The sequence below is a fragment of the Poromitra crassiceps genome, assembly GCF_964638095.1.
Source record: "Poromitra crassiceps genome assembly, chromosome: 21".
Classification (NCBI taxonomy): domain Eukaryota; kingdom Metazoa; phylum Chordata; class Actinopteri; order Beryciformes; family Melamphaidae; genus Poromitra; species Poromitra crassiceps.
Genome location: NC_139638.1, coordinates 17,214,460 through 17,232,038, shown reverse-complemented (window position 1 = coordinate 17,232,038; position 17,579 = coordinate 17,214,460). Strand labels below are relative to the sequence as shown.

Below are 17,579 nucleotides of genomic sequence, written 5' to 3'. Positions count from 1 at the left end.
TAATCTACTGACAACTGCTATGACGCAACTCCTGCTCAGCCTAATTTACACACCAGTAAAGCAGCAGAAATGACAAAGGCAAATTGCAAACTGTTTTGTTGTAGGACACCCACCCGTTCAGATAGGAGAAAAACAGGACAAACAGGAAAATAATGCTATTAAAAAACAAAAAACACTATGTATTCCATTCAAGCAGGGCCGCTGCTGGCCATTTGGGTGCCCTAAGGGACTGTTCGTTATTTATGAGAGGGGGGGTATGGTGCAGAAAGGGGGAGGGGTATCAAATATTTTTTTGAGTACTGGGGATGGACTTGTGTTTTTTATTTTGGCTTTAGGGAGGGTTATACAACTTTCATTTTTTGTATTTTGTATATATTTTTAAATGCGTTTTTTCGTTCCAAAATTCGTGTTTACTCCCCTATTTATATCTATGGTTTACCTGTATGGTGACTGGACTCCGCTCCAGACCGCTCGCCGCTCGATACAGATTTCACCCGCTTGCACTCACCGCTCCGCTCAAAAGAATAAAAGAGATAAAAAGGCCAGGGTGTTTTAATTTGCGTTTAAACGCCTGGGCAATGGGCATTGCTCACTACAAATAACATGAGCTCAGCAGAGTCGGCTGCATGCTCGTTTCTCTTCCTTCTCGTCTCGCAGCAGCTGGCAAGAAAATAGTGGGCGACTGGGCGTGTACACGAAGTAGGCTATAGTCTTATTGGAGGCTGGAGCGGACATCACAGTGCATCAGTGTCACTCATCCAAATAACATTAAATCTGCAAGGGATATATATAGCACCTGGATTACATACATGTTTCACATAGGGTTGTGTTTTGATTTTTATTGTTTTATTTTGTCCAATATTGAAAGGTTCTACAATTGCATGTTGTGCTAACATAAACATTATTTATATCAACCACTTAGCCTATTTAGGCTGATTTGGTTGCTATTTCTTGTCAATGTATTACCCTCAATGCATGCTGGGAGTGGGAGATTTCACATGTGGCTCAATTAGCCATGCACCGATGCATTCTCTTTCGAACATGTTGTGATTGAAACTGGAGCGGGACTGAGCGGTACTGAGCGGGTGATCGGCTTTATAACTAGGAGATGAGGCCGTTTATGGGCTGGGTAGGCTACCAAACGTTATATGCCCCCGCCCCCTCTCTCCCCCGATGTCATAGGGTGCTATCAAACATAGCCAAATCATCGGAAAAGGTCATATTTTCTATACCTTTGGTGTGAATATGATAAAGTGTGGTTATTTATGGTGGAGGGAGGGTGATGCATTTATCTCCAGTCACTCAGGGAGGGACATGGAAAAATATTTATAGATCTGGGGAGGGTGAAGGAACAAAACGAAAACAAAGTCGCCCCTGCACCATACCCCCCCCTCTCATAAATAACGGACTGTCCCTAAGCGTAATTGTTTTGTGGTGCCCCCCCCCCCCCCCCCCCGCAAAATACACAACTGCAATCTTAAAACCGAATAATTATTCATACAGTATATTTACTATATTTACTGGGATCATAATTCAGGCCGGGCATTAGATACCAAGCAAGCCAGGCCAATACGGGCTGACGCGCGTGCCGGCATCTGAAGGGCGGCGGCGCAAAAAATTTGGGCCCAATTTGGGCGGTTTGAAGCCCAATTTGGGCCGTTTGAAGCCAGATTTGAGGAACGAGGAATTTGACTTAGTGCAGTGGTCACATCAGTAGAAGATGAACAATTCAGAAAAACAATCTCACATAATATAAAGTGCAAAGTGAAACGGTCCTACTCCTAGACATATAATTGTGTGGGGGGGGGCGGTAGGATAGTGTCTGTGGAATGGTGTCTGGGGGGAGGGGGGGGCTGGTTGTGCCCAGGGGTCATCAGGTGGGGGGGTGATATAAAGTCCTGATTTCATCAACCAACAATCAGTTGATTGTTCTCTGTAAATGTTTGATCTATTCCAACAGATCATCTAATCATCTTATCAAAACAGTGCATACAATGTAGTTAATGAGGGGAGAGACGGAGCACATAGAGAAGTCCAACAGAGGCAGGATTTGAGTTGTTTTTGTGTGCAAAATAATTCATAACCTTGTTTTAAAGACCCATGATGTTTTATACAGTGAAAATGGCACGATATGGAACCTTTAATTTACTGTATCACTATCACTTTCACATAACATGTTCTGCAAAATGTAAATATGTCTGCTATACAATACAATCTTGTTGGAACTTGTTGAAGCTTTAGTGCATGTATGTAGATGTGCACATTGTATTTCTTAGCATTCGTTACTATATAATTTAGACTTTTTGTGAATATAATCACAGTTTGGTCTGACATGTTGGGATTTCATTGGGTGTCGCTTCATTGGATTTTCTCTTCTGCGATCCTCCAGATTTGGAGTGCATCTTCTTGAACTCTGCGCTGATCTCCAGGATTGTTCGATTCTTGGTCTCAGGAACATTGAACCTCACATACAGCCCACAGAGGAGGCAGAAAAACAGGAATATGAGGAAGCAGAAGTAGTCGAGATGCTCCTGAGAAAAGGTGAAAAAAGTGAATGAAAAGTGAATGAGAATGCATGCATGAGTGATATTTTGTCTTGATTTTCACGAGACAAACTCCATCAGAATCTATCATTATCTGCTGCTCATATAATACTGTATTATTCAGACACTGCTGTTTGATTGTCTAGATGTCTGCATGGTAGGCCTCTAATGTGCTCACCACTATGAGAGGGAAGAGCATTCCTAACAGGAACAGGCCCATCCAGTTGATGATGCAGGCAATGGTATATCCAGCTGATTTGAATGACTGGGTGAAGATCTCTCCTGGAAGTGGAGCTGTAACTCCAGCTGAAGGCCAAAAAACACAAGAGGGATTCATAAACTCAAATGAGATGCCACCATTGTTGCTATACCATGACAAAAATGATTTTGTTTTTGCATCATGTACAAATCAAATCAAATATAAATTGTACAAATAATTGTGAGACATTAGTGCTAATATCTGCAGCAGCAAACATACCTGGTCCACTGGCGAAAAAGAAGATGAAGATGAAGATGAGAGCCATGCTACAGTAAGGCATCCAGGAGACCTGATCCTGGGGAAAATTAAAATATGTTAGATGGCTATAGAGTTATTATAGATCACAATAAAACATGACCGGCGTCTTTCATCAGCTTGTCATGTTGTAAGCAACAAAATATACATGTGATAACAGAGACCCCACGCATGCTGCGGTAGTAGTAGGCCTGTTTTGTGCTAATCGTAGTGCCTGGCCCTGGTGGTGCGATGGTGACTCACCTGCAGGTAGAGAGTGACGATGAGGAGAGCGAGAGAGGCAGCCATGCCTACGTAACCTCTGAACATCAGGACCTTTTTCCCTGTGCTCTCAATAATCATGGACTGCAACACCAAAAGACATTTAACATGAGTTAGTGAATGTTCATGACTAATTGCACAGTGCTAGTCAACCACATGGGGGTGCTATAAGTATATATTAAGAGGAGAGAATTTGTGTTTTAGGACTGAATTTTGAAATAACAATGTGAGGGCGGGCATCAGAAAGGGGTTTCCTTAATTATTTTTATTAAATTAAACCAAGGAGTAAGATGATAAATAAATAAATGAATAAATACATAAATAAATAAATAAATACATGAATAAATAAATAAATAAATAAATAAATAAACAAATAAACAAATAAACAAACAAATAAATAAATAAATAAATAAATAAATAAATAAATAAATAAATAGTTCTGATTGTAGGCTATGTAGTGGTAAAGTTGTGTCACAGTTTTAAAATATGTGAATTTAGTGAAAGTGCGGTCTGTCAGCTAGAGTGAATTATGACATCACACACTCAACGCTGGCTCCATAAGCTCCCATTATAACATTTGAAGAAAAGCATAAAACTTCAACTGATTTGTCAAAAAAGTATATAAAATATATCAAAAAGCTGAATTAAAGTGATAGAGTATAAAAGTGGTGCCCCATTTAAAATTTGAATGGGGTTTGTACAAAGTATGAAAGAGGATAGTTTGAGTTCAAAGAGGGCATGGTTTTGAACAGTCCTCCCATAGACTTTAACAGGTCTATGGACTGTATAATGAATAGACATGGGACTTACGCAGACTACAGAGGTGGACAACTCACACAGTCCTGTTCCTAAGGCGGCGTAACGCAGCTGCTGCTGTGGGATTCCTGCTGCACTGAACACATCAAACGAATAGAAGTACACCTGAGAGGAGCATTAGAACACAGAGAGATACCAAGCCATGTTACACGTCGTGTTACATGCCATGTTAACTTACACGTCAGTAAATAAAGCCCCAATACAACATTTACAAACTTCACCATTGTCAAAGAAACATTTACAGCCTCAAAATACAAGCAAAAGTTATACGTTTAATCTGTCCAGTGGGCACGTGGGGTGGGGTGGTATATATTTATAACTTCTCAGTAAATACGCTTGATGCTTCAAATGCTAAGCACTGATTTATGCACACTACATTATATAGATACAGAAGAAAAAGATTGAGGTTCAGGGCCCAGTTGCACAAAGCACCTTAGGTTAAGATTTCCCTTAGAGTCAGAGTTAAGGTGTCCATAAAATAGAATCGGCTGCACAAAACACCCTTAAATCTTGTGCTTATGTTTTCCTTAAAATGTTTAACCTTATGGAGGGTGTTTTGTGCAGCCGATTCTATTTTATGGACACCTTAACTGTGACTCTAAGGGAAATCGGTGCTTTGTGCAACTGGGCCCTGATCTTAAAGTTGGGCCAAATGGTGAAAAGGAATGTTGTGCACTGTAGTAGAATGACCACTTCATTCATCTGATGCAGAAGAAGATGAGATAGGCCTGATAGGCCTGGCTACACATTGTGTATGACTCACAGCATTGATGCCACAGAGCTGCAGCGTGGTGAAGGTAACCACGGTGGTGAGGAGCTGCCAGCGCACGCTGCGATCACGGAGCAGCTCCATCACCGTGTGGCTCCGGACCCCCTGCAGCGCAGCATGCTCCTCAAACATCTCCTCCACCTCCACGCTGGAGTCCCGGGTGCCCCATAGCCTCCTAACAGCTTGGGGGAGCGCATGACAGAGCAGAAGATGGATGGTCTAGGTGTTGTTTAGCTGGGCGGTGTAATTAATCCTCTTTAGAAAGAAAGGAATCGGCTCTGTTTTGGAAGGCCGTTTATAAGCTAGTTCACACCTCTCTCGCACCCCGGGCGGTCTCCCTTGTCCAGCAGCAGATAGCGGGGAGACTCTGGCAGCAGGGGCAGGGTGAGCAGCTGCAGTAGGGCAGTGAAACCATTGAAGCCGAGCAGCCAGTGCCACCTCTCTTCTGTACCCAGTAACTCACTGCAAAGGACACCACCATCATGATTCATCATCACCATCAGATAAGAGTGGAGCTATTCACCTTATTCACCACGCTCTTCCGACCCGAACGTATTTGTTCTTCCAGTTCAGTGCTAGTTGCCTACTGTGGCTAATATTAGCCGCTAGTTAGTTATGTTATATGGCAGTAAAATGCCACTGAATGACCAAATTGATATAACTTTTAACCATTTCGAGTAACACTGTTTCCATACGGATCACCAGCGTTAGTTTGTTGTTTATAATGTGGCTATATTCATAACGTTTATCTCAGATGCGTTATTTCGAATCCCACATAGGTTACGCTGGCGCAAAACGTGTGGGTTTCAGGACGAAACAGTCTCGAGCCACTAACGTCATCTTTAGAGCACAATATTCCTGGAATGCAAGTTTAACTAAACAGTAACATGTCCTCTGCATTCTACATAAAATTAAGATATTACGGGTTGTTTTATTTTGTATGTTACATACTTATTGGCCAAGATATGTTAGTTTATGGGGGAGTAATTCTGCCAGTTTAGGAGGGGAGTGTGGGCGGCCATCTTGCCTGCGGGGTTTTTGGCAAGTCTAAAACGGAAATACTATTACGAAATGACGTAATGCGGAAGCGTCCATGTGTGGGCAAAGAATAAGGTGAATAGCACCTGTATAATAATAATAATAATTCATTTATTTTATATAGCGCTTTTCCAGACCCAAAGACGCTTAACAGAGAACAAGAGACAAGCAACAGGCAACAGAAACAGACAACAGATACAGGTAACAGGCAACAGTTACAGGGAACATGACAGTGGCGGTTCAGGGCAAGGTTGTATGGAGAAGCAGAGGGGAGGAAGATAACAGGAGGGAGGAGGAGTGGGGGGGGGATGGGGGGCGGAGGGTGATGGTTTGGAGGAGGTGGTCAGTGGTAGGGGAGGTTGTAAGCTTGGGAGAACAGGTAGGTTTTAAGTGGGGTTTTGAAAGTGGGGAGAGTCTCAGACGGTCTGGGGGAGGGAGTTCCAAAGTCGGGGTGCGGCGCGGGAGAAAGCACGGTCACCAAAGGTTTTGAGTCTGGATGGGGGGATGATGAGGGTGGCAGTAGAAGAGGATCGGAGTGTACGGGAGGGGCGATGGGGGATGAGGAGGTCAGTCAGGTAGGGGTTGTTGAGGAACAACTCCCCCCCCTATGTTACTATTGTAAAACCAACCAACCCCTTGGAGAAAATGTGTGGGAGCTCTGCCCCCCTGCACTCCCACAGCACTACACCCCTGGTCAGGTGTCATGCCATCGTTATGACAGTGTTATGTTAGCCTTATTCAGTCTTTGACTGAAACGTTCGTTGCTGCTGCCCAGGTACATGAGGAAATAAATCAACAAAAAGACATTTGGAGTGCTGGCTTTTCTCTTGTTCATATCTCGTGCTTGCCCTGCACCCAGTGAGTTTTTAAATATTTTCGAGTGTGCTTGCAACCTGACTTTCAGCCTTATTCACCCCCCATTCAAGTAAAGTATGACATAATCTTTAAATTGTGGCCGAAAAACAAACGCATCTGAAATAACTCAACTTCTCAGGAATTGAGAACGAATAAGTGTGGATTTTTAGAATGGTTATCAAATAAATGTGGCTTGAATGTGAAGAATGTGAAGAATGTTCTACATGATAGAGAAAACAACTGCCATGTGTAGTAGAAAGAAGAAGAAGAAGAAGAAAAAGACTATAACATTCAAGACTTGTTTTGAATGACCTGCGTCCTCGGGTCTTTGGGAGAACTCGTTTCACATGTCAGCTGTCACTTGAGCCCAGCGCCACCTGGCTCATTAATAGCTCCTCCACAGTATCGATGGCGCTGGAGATCTCACCTGATCCCGAGCAGCTGACCACAGAACTTCCCCATGGAGACGAAGGTAGCAACAGTCACGCCCACCATCCCGCGCAGCCTCTTGGGGGCGCATTCAACCAGGTAGATTGTGTGAACCGAGAGGCTCACTCCTGGAGGACACACGCAGAACATGCATCATGAGAACCAGCCAATAATCAATGGCAGGGTGACTAATCACCTATAGGGGACTTAGCAATAGAATAGCCACACATATAAATAGAAATTGATTGTCTGTAAGGTGGAATTGGATGCGAAGAGTGATGAAGCAGCCATCTATGGAGATAAAAAGAAAAGATAATTGAATTGAAGGCTTCTCTCATGGGTTCACCTGCATTGACGCCGTAGAGCAAACGTCCAGCCAGGATCATCTCAAAGGACATGGCCGTTTTGCTCAGCAGCATCAACACTGCTCCGCTGATAGCCACAAAGTTGTTCAACAGCAGACATTGCTTTCTGTGGGTTACGAGGAGGACAGAGTATATATAGTGGTGACTCCTGGTACAGAAGCTAAATTAAAGATCAGAAAAAAGGATAAAAAGTCTAAACTTCTACAGAGTTCAGTTACAGTTGAGGGTCTTTGATGAGTCATATTTCTAAAGCCCTTATATATATGTTCTGTCTATGTCCACTCACTATGCATGCAGTGAATGAATTGTACTGACCTGCCGTAGTTTGAGGTCAGTCGACCAGCACAGAGGGACCCCAGCAGGCCCCCGATGCAGAAGATGGAGACGACAAAGGACCAGATGAGAGAGAGCTGCCACTGCTCCAAGGAGAGACCGTACCGCTGCACGCATGTTTGATTCACCAGCTCCTTTATGAACTACAATAACCAGAAGTCATGGTGTCATTTCAATTTCAATCATTCATAGATTTCAATCCCAGCTTAACTTCTTAGTTATGCCCGACATGACTTAAGTTGAGTCATAGTTCCTTCATACTACGGTACACAGCACTGTGGCTGTGTGGTTAGCACTGTCGCCTCATAGCGAGAAGGTTGTGGGTTCAAATCTCCACCCTGACCTGTCTGTGTGGAGTTTGCATGTTTGCGTGCGTTTCTTCCCTCCTTCCTTCCTCAGTCTAAAGATATGTTTGTAGTATATTATCTAGGAAGTGTGTAGTATGTATATGATCCATGTAACCTATGTTGTGTAGATATACATGTATGTTGTATACTGTGGTGATGCAATGTAAAGCCCTTTGATACTGTGTGATAAGGGGCTATAACTGAACAGAACATATACTTTATGCTGATTTGTAAATGACAAACCATTCCACTTCTTTAAACCACAACAGTAATAATTTCTTTTGATATTTTACCTTGAGAGTTTGAATGAGTTGTACTTACAAAAGAAGGGGAGGTCATCACAGATATATGAAAACCATACTGGAATGTTCCACCAATGCCGGTGATGAAAATGGCAGCAATTATGACCGGGCTTTCTATCTGCAGAAATGGAGCATGAGGACAATTATAATGACAAAGCCAAAACATTGATCATATTTTGTCTCATACATACAGACAAAATACATATACTGTAAATAGCCACAACATGTTGGTTTGGCTGGGTACACTTGGGGCATCAGTGAATTAATCAGCAAATTCATTATTTGGCTTATTATTATTCCAAGAAAGATACCTATCAACAGCCAAGCTTGATATTGACACTTAACCAGCCAAACATTTCCAACACCTTTTTGATATCTTAAGGCTATATGTTGCATTGCCAGCCTGGAAAACACAATTTTCAAATTCCAGGGGCCAGTGGCACAAAGCAAGATTTTCCTTAGAGCCGAGTTAAGGCGTCCATAAAATAGAATCGGCTGCACCAAATACCCTTAAATCTTGTGCTTACGTTTTCCTTCAAATGTTTAACCTTAAGGAGAAGATTGAAGGGAGTTGTGCGCAACCGATTTGATTTTATGGACACCTTAAATTGGACCCTAAGGACAATCTTAACTTAAGGTGCTTTGTGCAACTGGGCACTGGTCCTTAGTGACCTTAGCATAATCATCATAACATCAAACTATAATTTAGAACTAACGGGCAGGAGAAAATCAAATACAAAAGCATTATTACTTACCAGCAGTGTCAGGGGCTGTCTAGCGTTTGTCATGTCTGGAGTGTACTCACATTATTCAAATGCCTAACTGGTTTGTGGTGAAAAGTAACTTTTGAAGTGAAATTATTAACTTCCTGTTCAGTCACATGAGGACATTCACAGCAGGACAGGTAGCAAAAGATAATCTTTTTTTTGCTGAGGTCACTGCCTGCCTCTGTAACACCCAGGCCACACACAGTGTGGCCTCTGTCTCTAGATGCCCTGATTCACTTCACCTGTGAGACTCTCCCTCTCCTGGTAATCACCAGTGCTCACCTGTGGGCACCTGTTTAGGGCCTATAGACAAGTTTCCTGGGCACTTCCGGTTTGCTTCCGGACTCGGCCGCGATATGTCTGTCTCTTCCGGAATACAGAGAAGCGTAACGTACTAGCGTAGTAGCCATAGCGACCGCCGAAAAAAATGCAAACTTGGGATCATTCTCTGAGTCTCCTGTCTAACGAAAGAGTGTCTATCCCACACCCGTTGACAGTGGATACATGGGAAGATAATATGTGTAAATGGCCGAACGTAACTATGTGTGGGTCTCGGGGACTGCCCCCTAGTCCAATACCTCACGAGTCCGATACCTCACGAGTCCGACACCTCATGGTTTTGGGTTAGGGTCTGGGGGAGGTTAGGTTTAGGCGTGGGGGTGGGAGAGGTTAGGTTTTGGGTTGGGGTCTGGGGGAGGTTAGGTTTAGGCGTGGGGGTGGGAGAGGTTAGGTTTTGGGTTAGGGTCTGGGGGAAGTTAGCCTCTTTTTTCGGACTCGTGACGTGAGGTGTCGGACTCGTGAGGTATCGGACTCGTGCCATGGCACCGTGGGTCTCAGGGTCACTGCTGATCCTAAAACATTCTGTGCTGCTGTGTTCCTGCTCAAGACTCTGGTACTGTGCAAGCTTCCTACAGACTGTTCCTGTGTTCTGAGAAACTGGATAGTGTAGTTTGTTGGCCGTCCGACACCGTTTAGGCCAGACTCTGTTCTTTTTGTTGTTTGGTTTTGGTTTAACTTTTCAGTCTCAGTAAAGATTTCTGTCGTCTCTGCATTTGGGTCCACAAACGCTCGCAGCGTTACAGTCCCATAATCCAATGTTTGTAAGTGTCTGTTATAACATAAAATAAAATAAAATAATAAAACAAAAAAATGATCCAAGTTCAAAGAAGCAGTCCAATCTAGCATGGACAAACCTGTCTGCTTACCTCGAACAGTCATGATGTGTGAATACATTATTATTATTAAATTATCATTATTATTACTTGTATTCGTCTAGTTATTCTCAACAAATAAATATATTCTACACAAATATAACTGTCCTCCACCCCCCTCTTTTAATCTAAGGATTTTGTACACTTTGGATTGCCATTCCTTAAATGTGGAATAAATGGTATCTTATCTATACATTTTCCAGGTTGCTTATCCAACACTGGCCCAAGGTGTGGTGCACTTTGCTCCCACCTGACCTGCAGCCCCTGCATGCCTGCGCTGCGCCTATTGAGTAACACTGGTTGGAAGTGGCGAGGGGTTTTCATAAACACTATTGAAATTAAATTGTTCTAAATCAAAGGTTCCAACTCCTCTCAAAACAGAAGACAGACCTAGCTGAATCCGAAAAAATGTAATAAACCACTGACTTCCCCCCCTATGCTAGGTTACATTAGTGAGGCATGTGGATGGTATCCTGGTGAACTAGCTAAAAATGATCACCTTTGTCCTATTAAACACTCGGAGAGAAAGAACAATAACAGAATAAATGAGGGCACAGAGATCAGAGAGAGAGAGAGAGATATAGAGATGAGGTTCATTGCATTTGGGGAGGGAGAAGTGACAGCAGAGACTGATTCTAATTGAGAGTTGGGAGGTATGGACGCACCTGACAGAGGCAGAGGAAAAGGATGACTGCTTTTATAGCCAGTGAGAAGAAGAAAAGTGTGAGAGACGAGTTGGAGTCACCTGAAATTGGATCACAAAAGGGTCAAATCCCCAGTTATGAAACGATCGTCTAAATCGCACTAGTCACCCTATCCCATTTTTGAAAACACATTTCCGCTAGGTGAGCAAGATGGCATGTTTCTCAGCTGGCAGCTAATGCAGGACAAGATCACACCACTACAGCATCCAAGTCCTCACACTCTTCATTCAGATCTTTGAAGAAGGTCTGGAACTCTCGGCACACGCAAAAGACCAGCAGCTGTTCAACTGCAAATCAGATCAACATCTCCAGCTACATTGGCCTCCTGGCAGCTCTAAAGTAATTTGTGCAGCTACTTGTCGGTTGTCAGACCCCCTCGTTGTGAGTACAGATGCACAACAGAGACGTCTGCTCTCTGGTTCCTTTAACACTACTACTGCCTCTCCAACCTGTCCATCATACTATATCACCACCAGGGGAAAGATGGACTGCCTCATCACCACCACGGTGTCTCTTTAACACCTCAACACCTCCAATGGAGACAGAATATTCTGCTATAAATGAAGAGAGCCCAACACAGAAGGCTCATCTTGCAGCAAATGGAAAACCTCGATATATCCGACCATTATTCCCCATATAATTTCAATAATCAATAATCGATAATCAGTTGCACAAGATCTACCCCTCGGTCTCACCACTTTGTGATAGGTGTCACGTGTTAGAGGGTACGTTGTCCCATGCCTTTTGGTTTTGCCCTTTATTATCTACATTTTGGTCCAAAATATTTGATTGGTACTCTAAAGCCTATAAAGTAACCCTTCAGCCGGAGGCGGAACTTGCCATCTTCGGCTGCTCTGAATCTTCTCCGTTCCTTCCTACTGCTGTGCAGCAGTCTCTGACGCAGGGGACGACCGTCGCCAAGAGACTCATCCTAAGGGAGTGGAAGTGTTCCTCCCCACCTTCTTTTCAGCTATGGCTGTCGGACATGGTTTCAGTTATACGTATGGAGAGACTCAGGTTCCTGAGGACCAATTTACTTAGCACGTTTTCTACCATCTGGGACCCATTTATGGCCTACTTGGACGAGGTCAACGGGTAACTCACCCAGCTGATCTCTCGTTGACTCCTCACACTGGATTCAATCGTCTATTAGAAGCACATAAGCACCTTATGCGACTGGTAGCACCTCACTATGTTGTAATGTTGATATGTGTATGCTTTTTCTTTCTTTTCCTTTCCTGTGACTGAGCTTGTTTGTCTTTGTTTTGTTGTTCTTGTGTGTCTTTATTGCATATAAAAAATGGAAAAAAAAACAATAATCAAAAGCATCCAATCTGTCAGCCACATTGCAGAATGGGGGATTGGCTGTCATTTGTCTTCCATCAAGGACATGGGCAGAGGGACTGACATGACCCCGCCCACTCGGGCAACCATCTGTTCCAGAAACCTTCCTCTGGGAGACAATTAAGAACAATTGACACCTGAGTGTCTTCACCAGAGCTGTGACTGTTTAGTCCTCCACCCATCCCATTAAACTGTGGATCAGCCCAATTCATTAAGTTAATGGACGAAATGGCCTGGAACACAGGCCATGATAGAGGGCTTATGGCCTCTGTTGTAGGCCGTTTCGCGGGCCGTTCTAATAGTGAATAGTTTTCAGAAACTTCTGTTCTGGGTGAGTTGTAAAGCATAGATACAGCTGGAAATAAGGACCAGATTGAAAAAAATTATAATCCTCCTTTAAAAACCATCATTTGAGACCAGAAATAATCAAAATCGCCCTCGACAGTGAACGTTTTTTTCGTTGCCCCCCCCCCCCCCCCCCCCCCCAGAAATCGCAGCCATTTTGAAATTTACATGGAATAAATCAATGGCTTCTCTTGGGTCATAAATGTATGGTTTGATAGCAAGATCTAAAGAAAATTAAAACGATATTCCTTGAGTGCGGTCCCCATCTTCTTATTTATTTGATAGCAAGATCATTCATATTGGACTCTTCTAGACAAAGTACCCCCCAACATAGTATTTCCGAGCTGGAAATGGCAGCCATATTGGAAAAATCTTGATTTTTGCCTGGCTAACAGTGTTTTTTTTTTAATCAAAAGAACGATCCCCAAGGAGTATTTGTGCCAATTCTGTTGCTTCTTTCCACTTGTGAATGATTTTTCTTTAACCTGCTCCACTAGGTCAGTCAATACTTCTCTCCAGAATCAGTGGATAATCATTGCTTATCAGTGTTATCAAGGTTATAAGGTGGCCTACAAAAGCTGAGAGAAACAAACAGCCCCCTTCACTGCCTCCAAGCTCCAACCATCCCTCCATCAGCCTCGGTCCCTTGCAAATCCATTACCATTAAAGCTGCCATGAGGTGGCGGTAGCGTCAGTTAGCTCATATTCTCAGTGTGTCTCTCATCAAATGTTGTGTACTGTCGCCTACATATGGCTGAGCAGTGTTGGTTTCAGGTGGTCAGAGCATTCTGGGCAGCAGAAACAGAGAGGCTCAAGGAGTCACGCCAAACACATGAGGTCCTCACATGGAGTCACGCCAAACACACAAGGTCCTCACAAGGAGTCACGCCAAAGACATGAGGTCCTCACAAGGAGTCATGCCAAACACATGAGGTCCTCACAAGGAGTCATGCCAAACACATGAGGTCCTCACAAGGAGTCATGCCAAAGACATGAGGTCCTCACAAGGAGTCACGCCAAACACATGAGGTCCTCACAAGGAGTCATGCCAAACATATGAGGTCCTCAAAAGTGAGTCATGCCAAACATATGAGGTCCTCACAAGGAGTCATGCCAAACACATGAGGTCCTCACAAGGAACACATGAGGTCCTCACAAGGAGTCATGCCAAACATATGAGGTCCTCAAAAGTGAGTCACGCCAAACACATGAGGTCCTCACAAGGAGTCATGCCAAACATATGAGGTCCTCACAAGGAACACATGAGGTCCTCACAAGGAACACATGAGGTCCTCACAAGGAGTCATGCCAAACACATGAGGTCCTCACAAGGAGTCATGCCAAACATATGAGGTCCTCAAAAGTGAGTCATGCCAAACACATGAGGTCCTCACAAGGAGTCATGCCAAACACATGAGGTCCTCACAAGGAGTCATGCCAATGAGGTCCTCACAAGGAGTCACGCCAAACACATGAGGTCCTCACAAGGAGTCACGCCAAACACATGAGGTCCTCACAAGGAGTCATGCCAAACACATGAGGTCCTCACAAGGAGTCATGCCAAACACATGAGGTTCTCACAAGGAGTCACGCCAAACACATGAGGTCCTCACAAGTAGACGGAGAGGCATGGCAACGCTTGATTACAATGAATAATGAATGGCTGGCAGGTTCACTTTACAAGGACCTTTTCAGGTTCAGTCAAACGCTGAATATATTCTCATTATTAGTGTGAATTGCAGTCTGTCCAGGCATGGTGATTTACACAGCCGATGCTTTTACAAGTTCCCCTCGGATTCTGCTGAACATTTACAGAAACAATTAGTGACACACACACAGCTATGAGACTGTGAGATCTGAGGTGACAAAGTGCTGTTTAACTGTAGTAACCAGGATGTGTCAAGACCTCCATAGTCATTTCTGTCTTCAATAAGCCTAAACACAAGAGAACAAGACACAGAGTCCAATACAGGGCGTGGTCGATGTTCTAGCTTGTTGTCGCAGGTTCAGGCTTTATTCGCCGCTCTATATTGGCCGCTCTATCAGCAGGAGACGTCCAATGTATACCCTCAGCAGGGAAGGATTTATGACATCACTGATGATGGCACAATGTCTATGACATCATCAGTGTGTGAATGTAGAATATAAACGACCACCCCCCCCATTATGACATCACTATGATATCATCTGTGATATTATAGCATCACTATTAGTGGCCAGGTCAGCCACCAGGCCTCATCACTGTCTGTGATATATGACTATAATAGTTTAGTTTAGTTTAGTTTAGTTTAGTTTATTAAGATCCCCATTAGCTGCATCAATGCTAAAGCTATTCTTACTGGGGTCCGACACATAAAATTAAACAGTACACAACATTGTACTGTATAATATAAACATGACAACATAATCATATAATATCCTTCTGTGTGTCCTCTCTACCTTTGTGTTTATTGTATATTGTATTGTATATTTGCTTTTAATACCATCTAGGGACAAACATAGCTAGCTTAGGCTAGCGGCCTGTTAATCTATTGATATTATAGTTATACTATATTAAGCCTAATTGTGCCATGAACACTAGATTTTATGTCTGTTATCATTATTATCATATAATGGTTTTATATAGTGATAAGCAACCAAGTGAAGGATAAAATAGAAGTTACTGTCTTTTGGGTTGGAATAAACCATTAAATGAAAATGAAATGTATAAATGAAATAATGACAGTAAAAACAATACTGTACATTGCACAGACAGTACGGTGGTCTCTCTGGTCTTCATGGGTTCGGTGTGGGCTGCAGAGAACAAGACCATGATCAAGAACTTCAAATGAAAGAACCCCACTCTGTTCTGTCGCTGTGTGATGGAGTGATGGTCTTCGTCTTTGGACTCACCTTCCCTTTGCTGTTGATCCTGGTTCATGCCTCTCTGAGACAGCGCAACATGATAGTCTGGAGAACAAGATCAAGTGTGTGAGGCTGAAGAGATCCCCCATGGGCATCATACTGGACCTCCTGGACCAAAAGGAGGAGAAAATAATGAAGATTCAGGATTTCATTGAGAGCAAACTCAATAAGGAGTTAACCTAAGCGTCCGAATGTCTGCCAGCCAGGCCTCATACAATATGGATTGATATTTCTGTAGCACCAGTGACCTGGCCACTAGGTCTAAAACTGTATGACATCATCAACAATTTATGATCATCAGCGGTGGAATGGCCTGTTAAACATGCAACTGCTGCTGGATGGGTGACTTCGTGCCAGGGTAGCCCTAGACTCTGCTGCCTTGTGGACAAGGTCGTAGTAGGAGGTCGTTGGGGGGGGGGGGGGGGGGGGGGGGGGGGGGGGGGGGGGGTTAGAGTTCCAAAATATCCTGCCACAATCACAATTAGTCAGGGTCTGAAGCTAGCGTGACCTGGATGACCCAGGCGGTAGTTGTCAAGGCCTCGACCCGGGGACTCACCGTCCTCCAACTCGGCGTCCAAGCGAGAGAGAGGTGGGTCCACGTCTCTGAGCATGCTAGCTTGGGTGAGACGTCTGCGGAGCGGAGCGCTGCTTTCTTGAATAAAGAGCAGTGCTCGCATGCTCCTTGGGCATTCACCTCTTGGCTCGTGACGATCACACACAGGTCTTGGTTTTGACTGAGCAGATCCAGCCTCTCAATCCTGCTCTGCAAAATCATGACACAGGATCTAAACCACTGGTGAACCTGTGAGCTTCAGCAGTACGGCCCTCATAATACAGCCGAAGGATTGCACGGAAGCAGGAACCCTCCAAAACAGTAGTGGTCACTCTAAGGGCAGAAGATTGAAGCGTCCTATACGAGTGAGCACAGTTTAATTCTTTTTGTTTTGATTTGGACAGGTCCGCTGGCTCCTCGTGGATTGTTCCCATATGTCTTTGTGCACCGATTTCGTAATATGTCTCTGCCCATCGTATAAAACGCCTCTTCGACGTTTAAACTAGACTTTGCACTCGTTTCCAAGAACTTAACTCCATGCTCCAGGGCCAGTTTTTCGCCCTGTTCTTTGGACACCTCCCTCCTGTCGTTCATGTCACATTTGTTACCCAAGATCATCTTCTCAACGTCGGACGACGCGTGCGCTTCGCTGTTCCTGATCCAGTACTGTATGTGTTCAAAAGACTTCTCGCTGCAGATGTCATAGACCAACATGATGCCCATGGCTCCTCTGTAGTACGCTGTGGTGATGGTGCGGAACCGCTCCTGTCCGGCCGTGTCCCAGATCTGCAGTTTCACCTTCTTTCCATCCAGCTCTATTGTTCTGACTTTGAAGTCGATACCTATGGTTGAGATGAAGGTGGTGTTGAAGGCGTCGTCGCTGAACCTGAACAGCAGACACGTCTTGCCCACCCCGCTGTCTCCGATGAGCAACAGTTTGATCAGGTAATCGTACGTTTTTGCCATTCAAAATGCGCTAGTTCTTTTGTAGATTTAAAAAGTCGTAATGAACCGGGATCTCGCTGTAACTTATAGCCTCAGCAGGGATGGATTGCATCACAGTAGGTGACCATGGGCTGAGCCAAGGCTGAGCTGTCTAGAACTGTATGACAGTCATCGGTAATTGCATCATCATGTTATGATGACATCAGCTATGGTAGTGAGCACCAGGCCGAGCCG

The 17,579-nt window shown here is 44.0% G+C and overlaps 1 protein-coding gene and 1 pseudogene across 2 annotated transcripts; both read right to left on the bottom strand.

Moving 5' to 3' along the window:
- Positions 1-2,315: 2,315 nt before the first annotated feature.
- slc2a11l (solute carrier family 2 member 11, like) lies at positions 2,316-8,681 on the bottom strand (the record flags this gene model as incomplete). Its single annotated transcript, XM_083657353.1, has 11 exons — positions 8,592-8,681; positions 7,906-8,066; positions 7,572-7,696; positions 7,224-7,353; positions 5,217-5,365; positions 4,898-5,085; positions 4,129-4,239; positions 3,301-3,402; positions 3,022-3,097; positions 2,722-2,849; positions 2,316-2,531 (listed from the first exon to the last, which is right to left on the bottom strand). The coding sequence occupies exons 1-11, from the start codon at positions 8,607-8,609 to the stop codon at positions 2,316-2,318; spliced, it is 1,404 nt and encodes a 467-aa protein (XP_083513479.1). The 5' UTR covers positions 8,610-8,681.
- Positions 8,682-16,757: 8,076 nt separating this feature from the next.
- LOC310795300 (ras-related protein Rab-8B pseudogene) lies at positions 16,758-17,366 on the bottom strand (annotated as a pseudogene). Its single transcript has one exon. The product of its transcript is annotated as a ras-related protein Rab-8B pseudogene (transcript).
- Between the last annotated feature and the right edge of the window lie 213 nt (positions 17,367-17,579).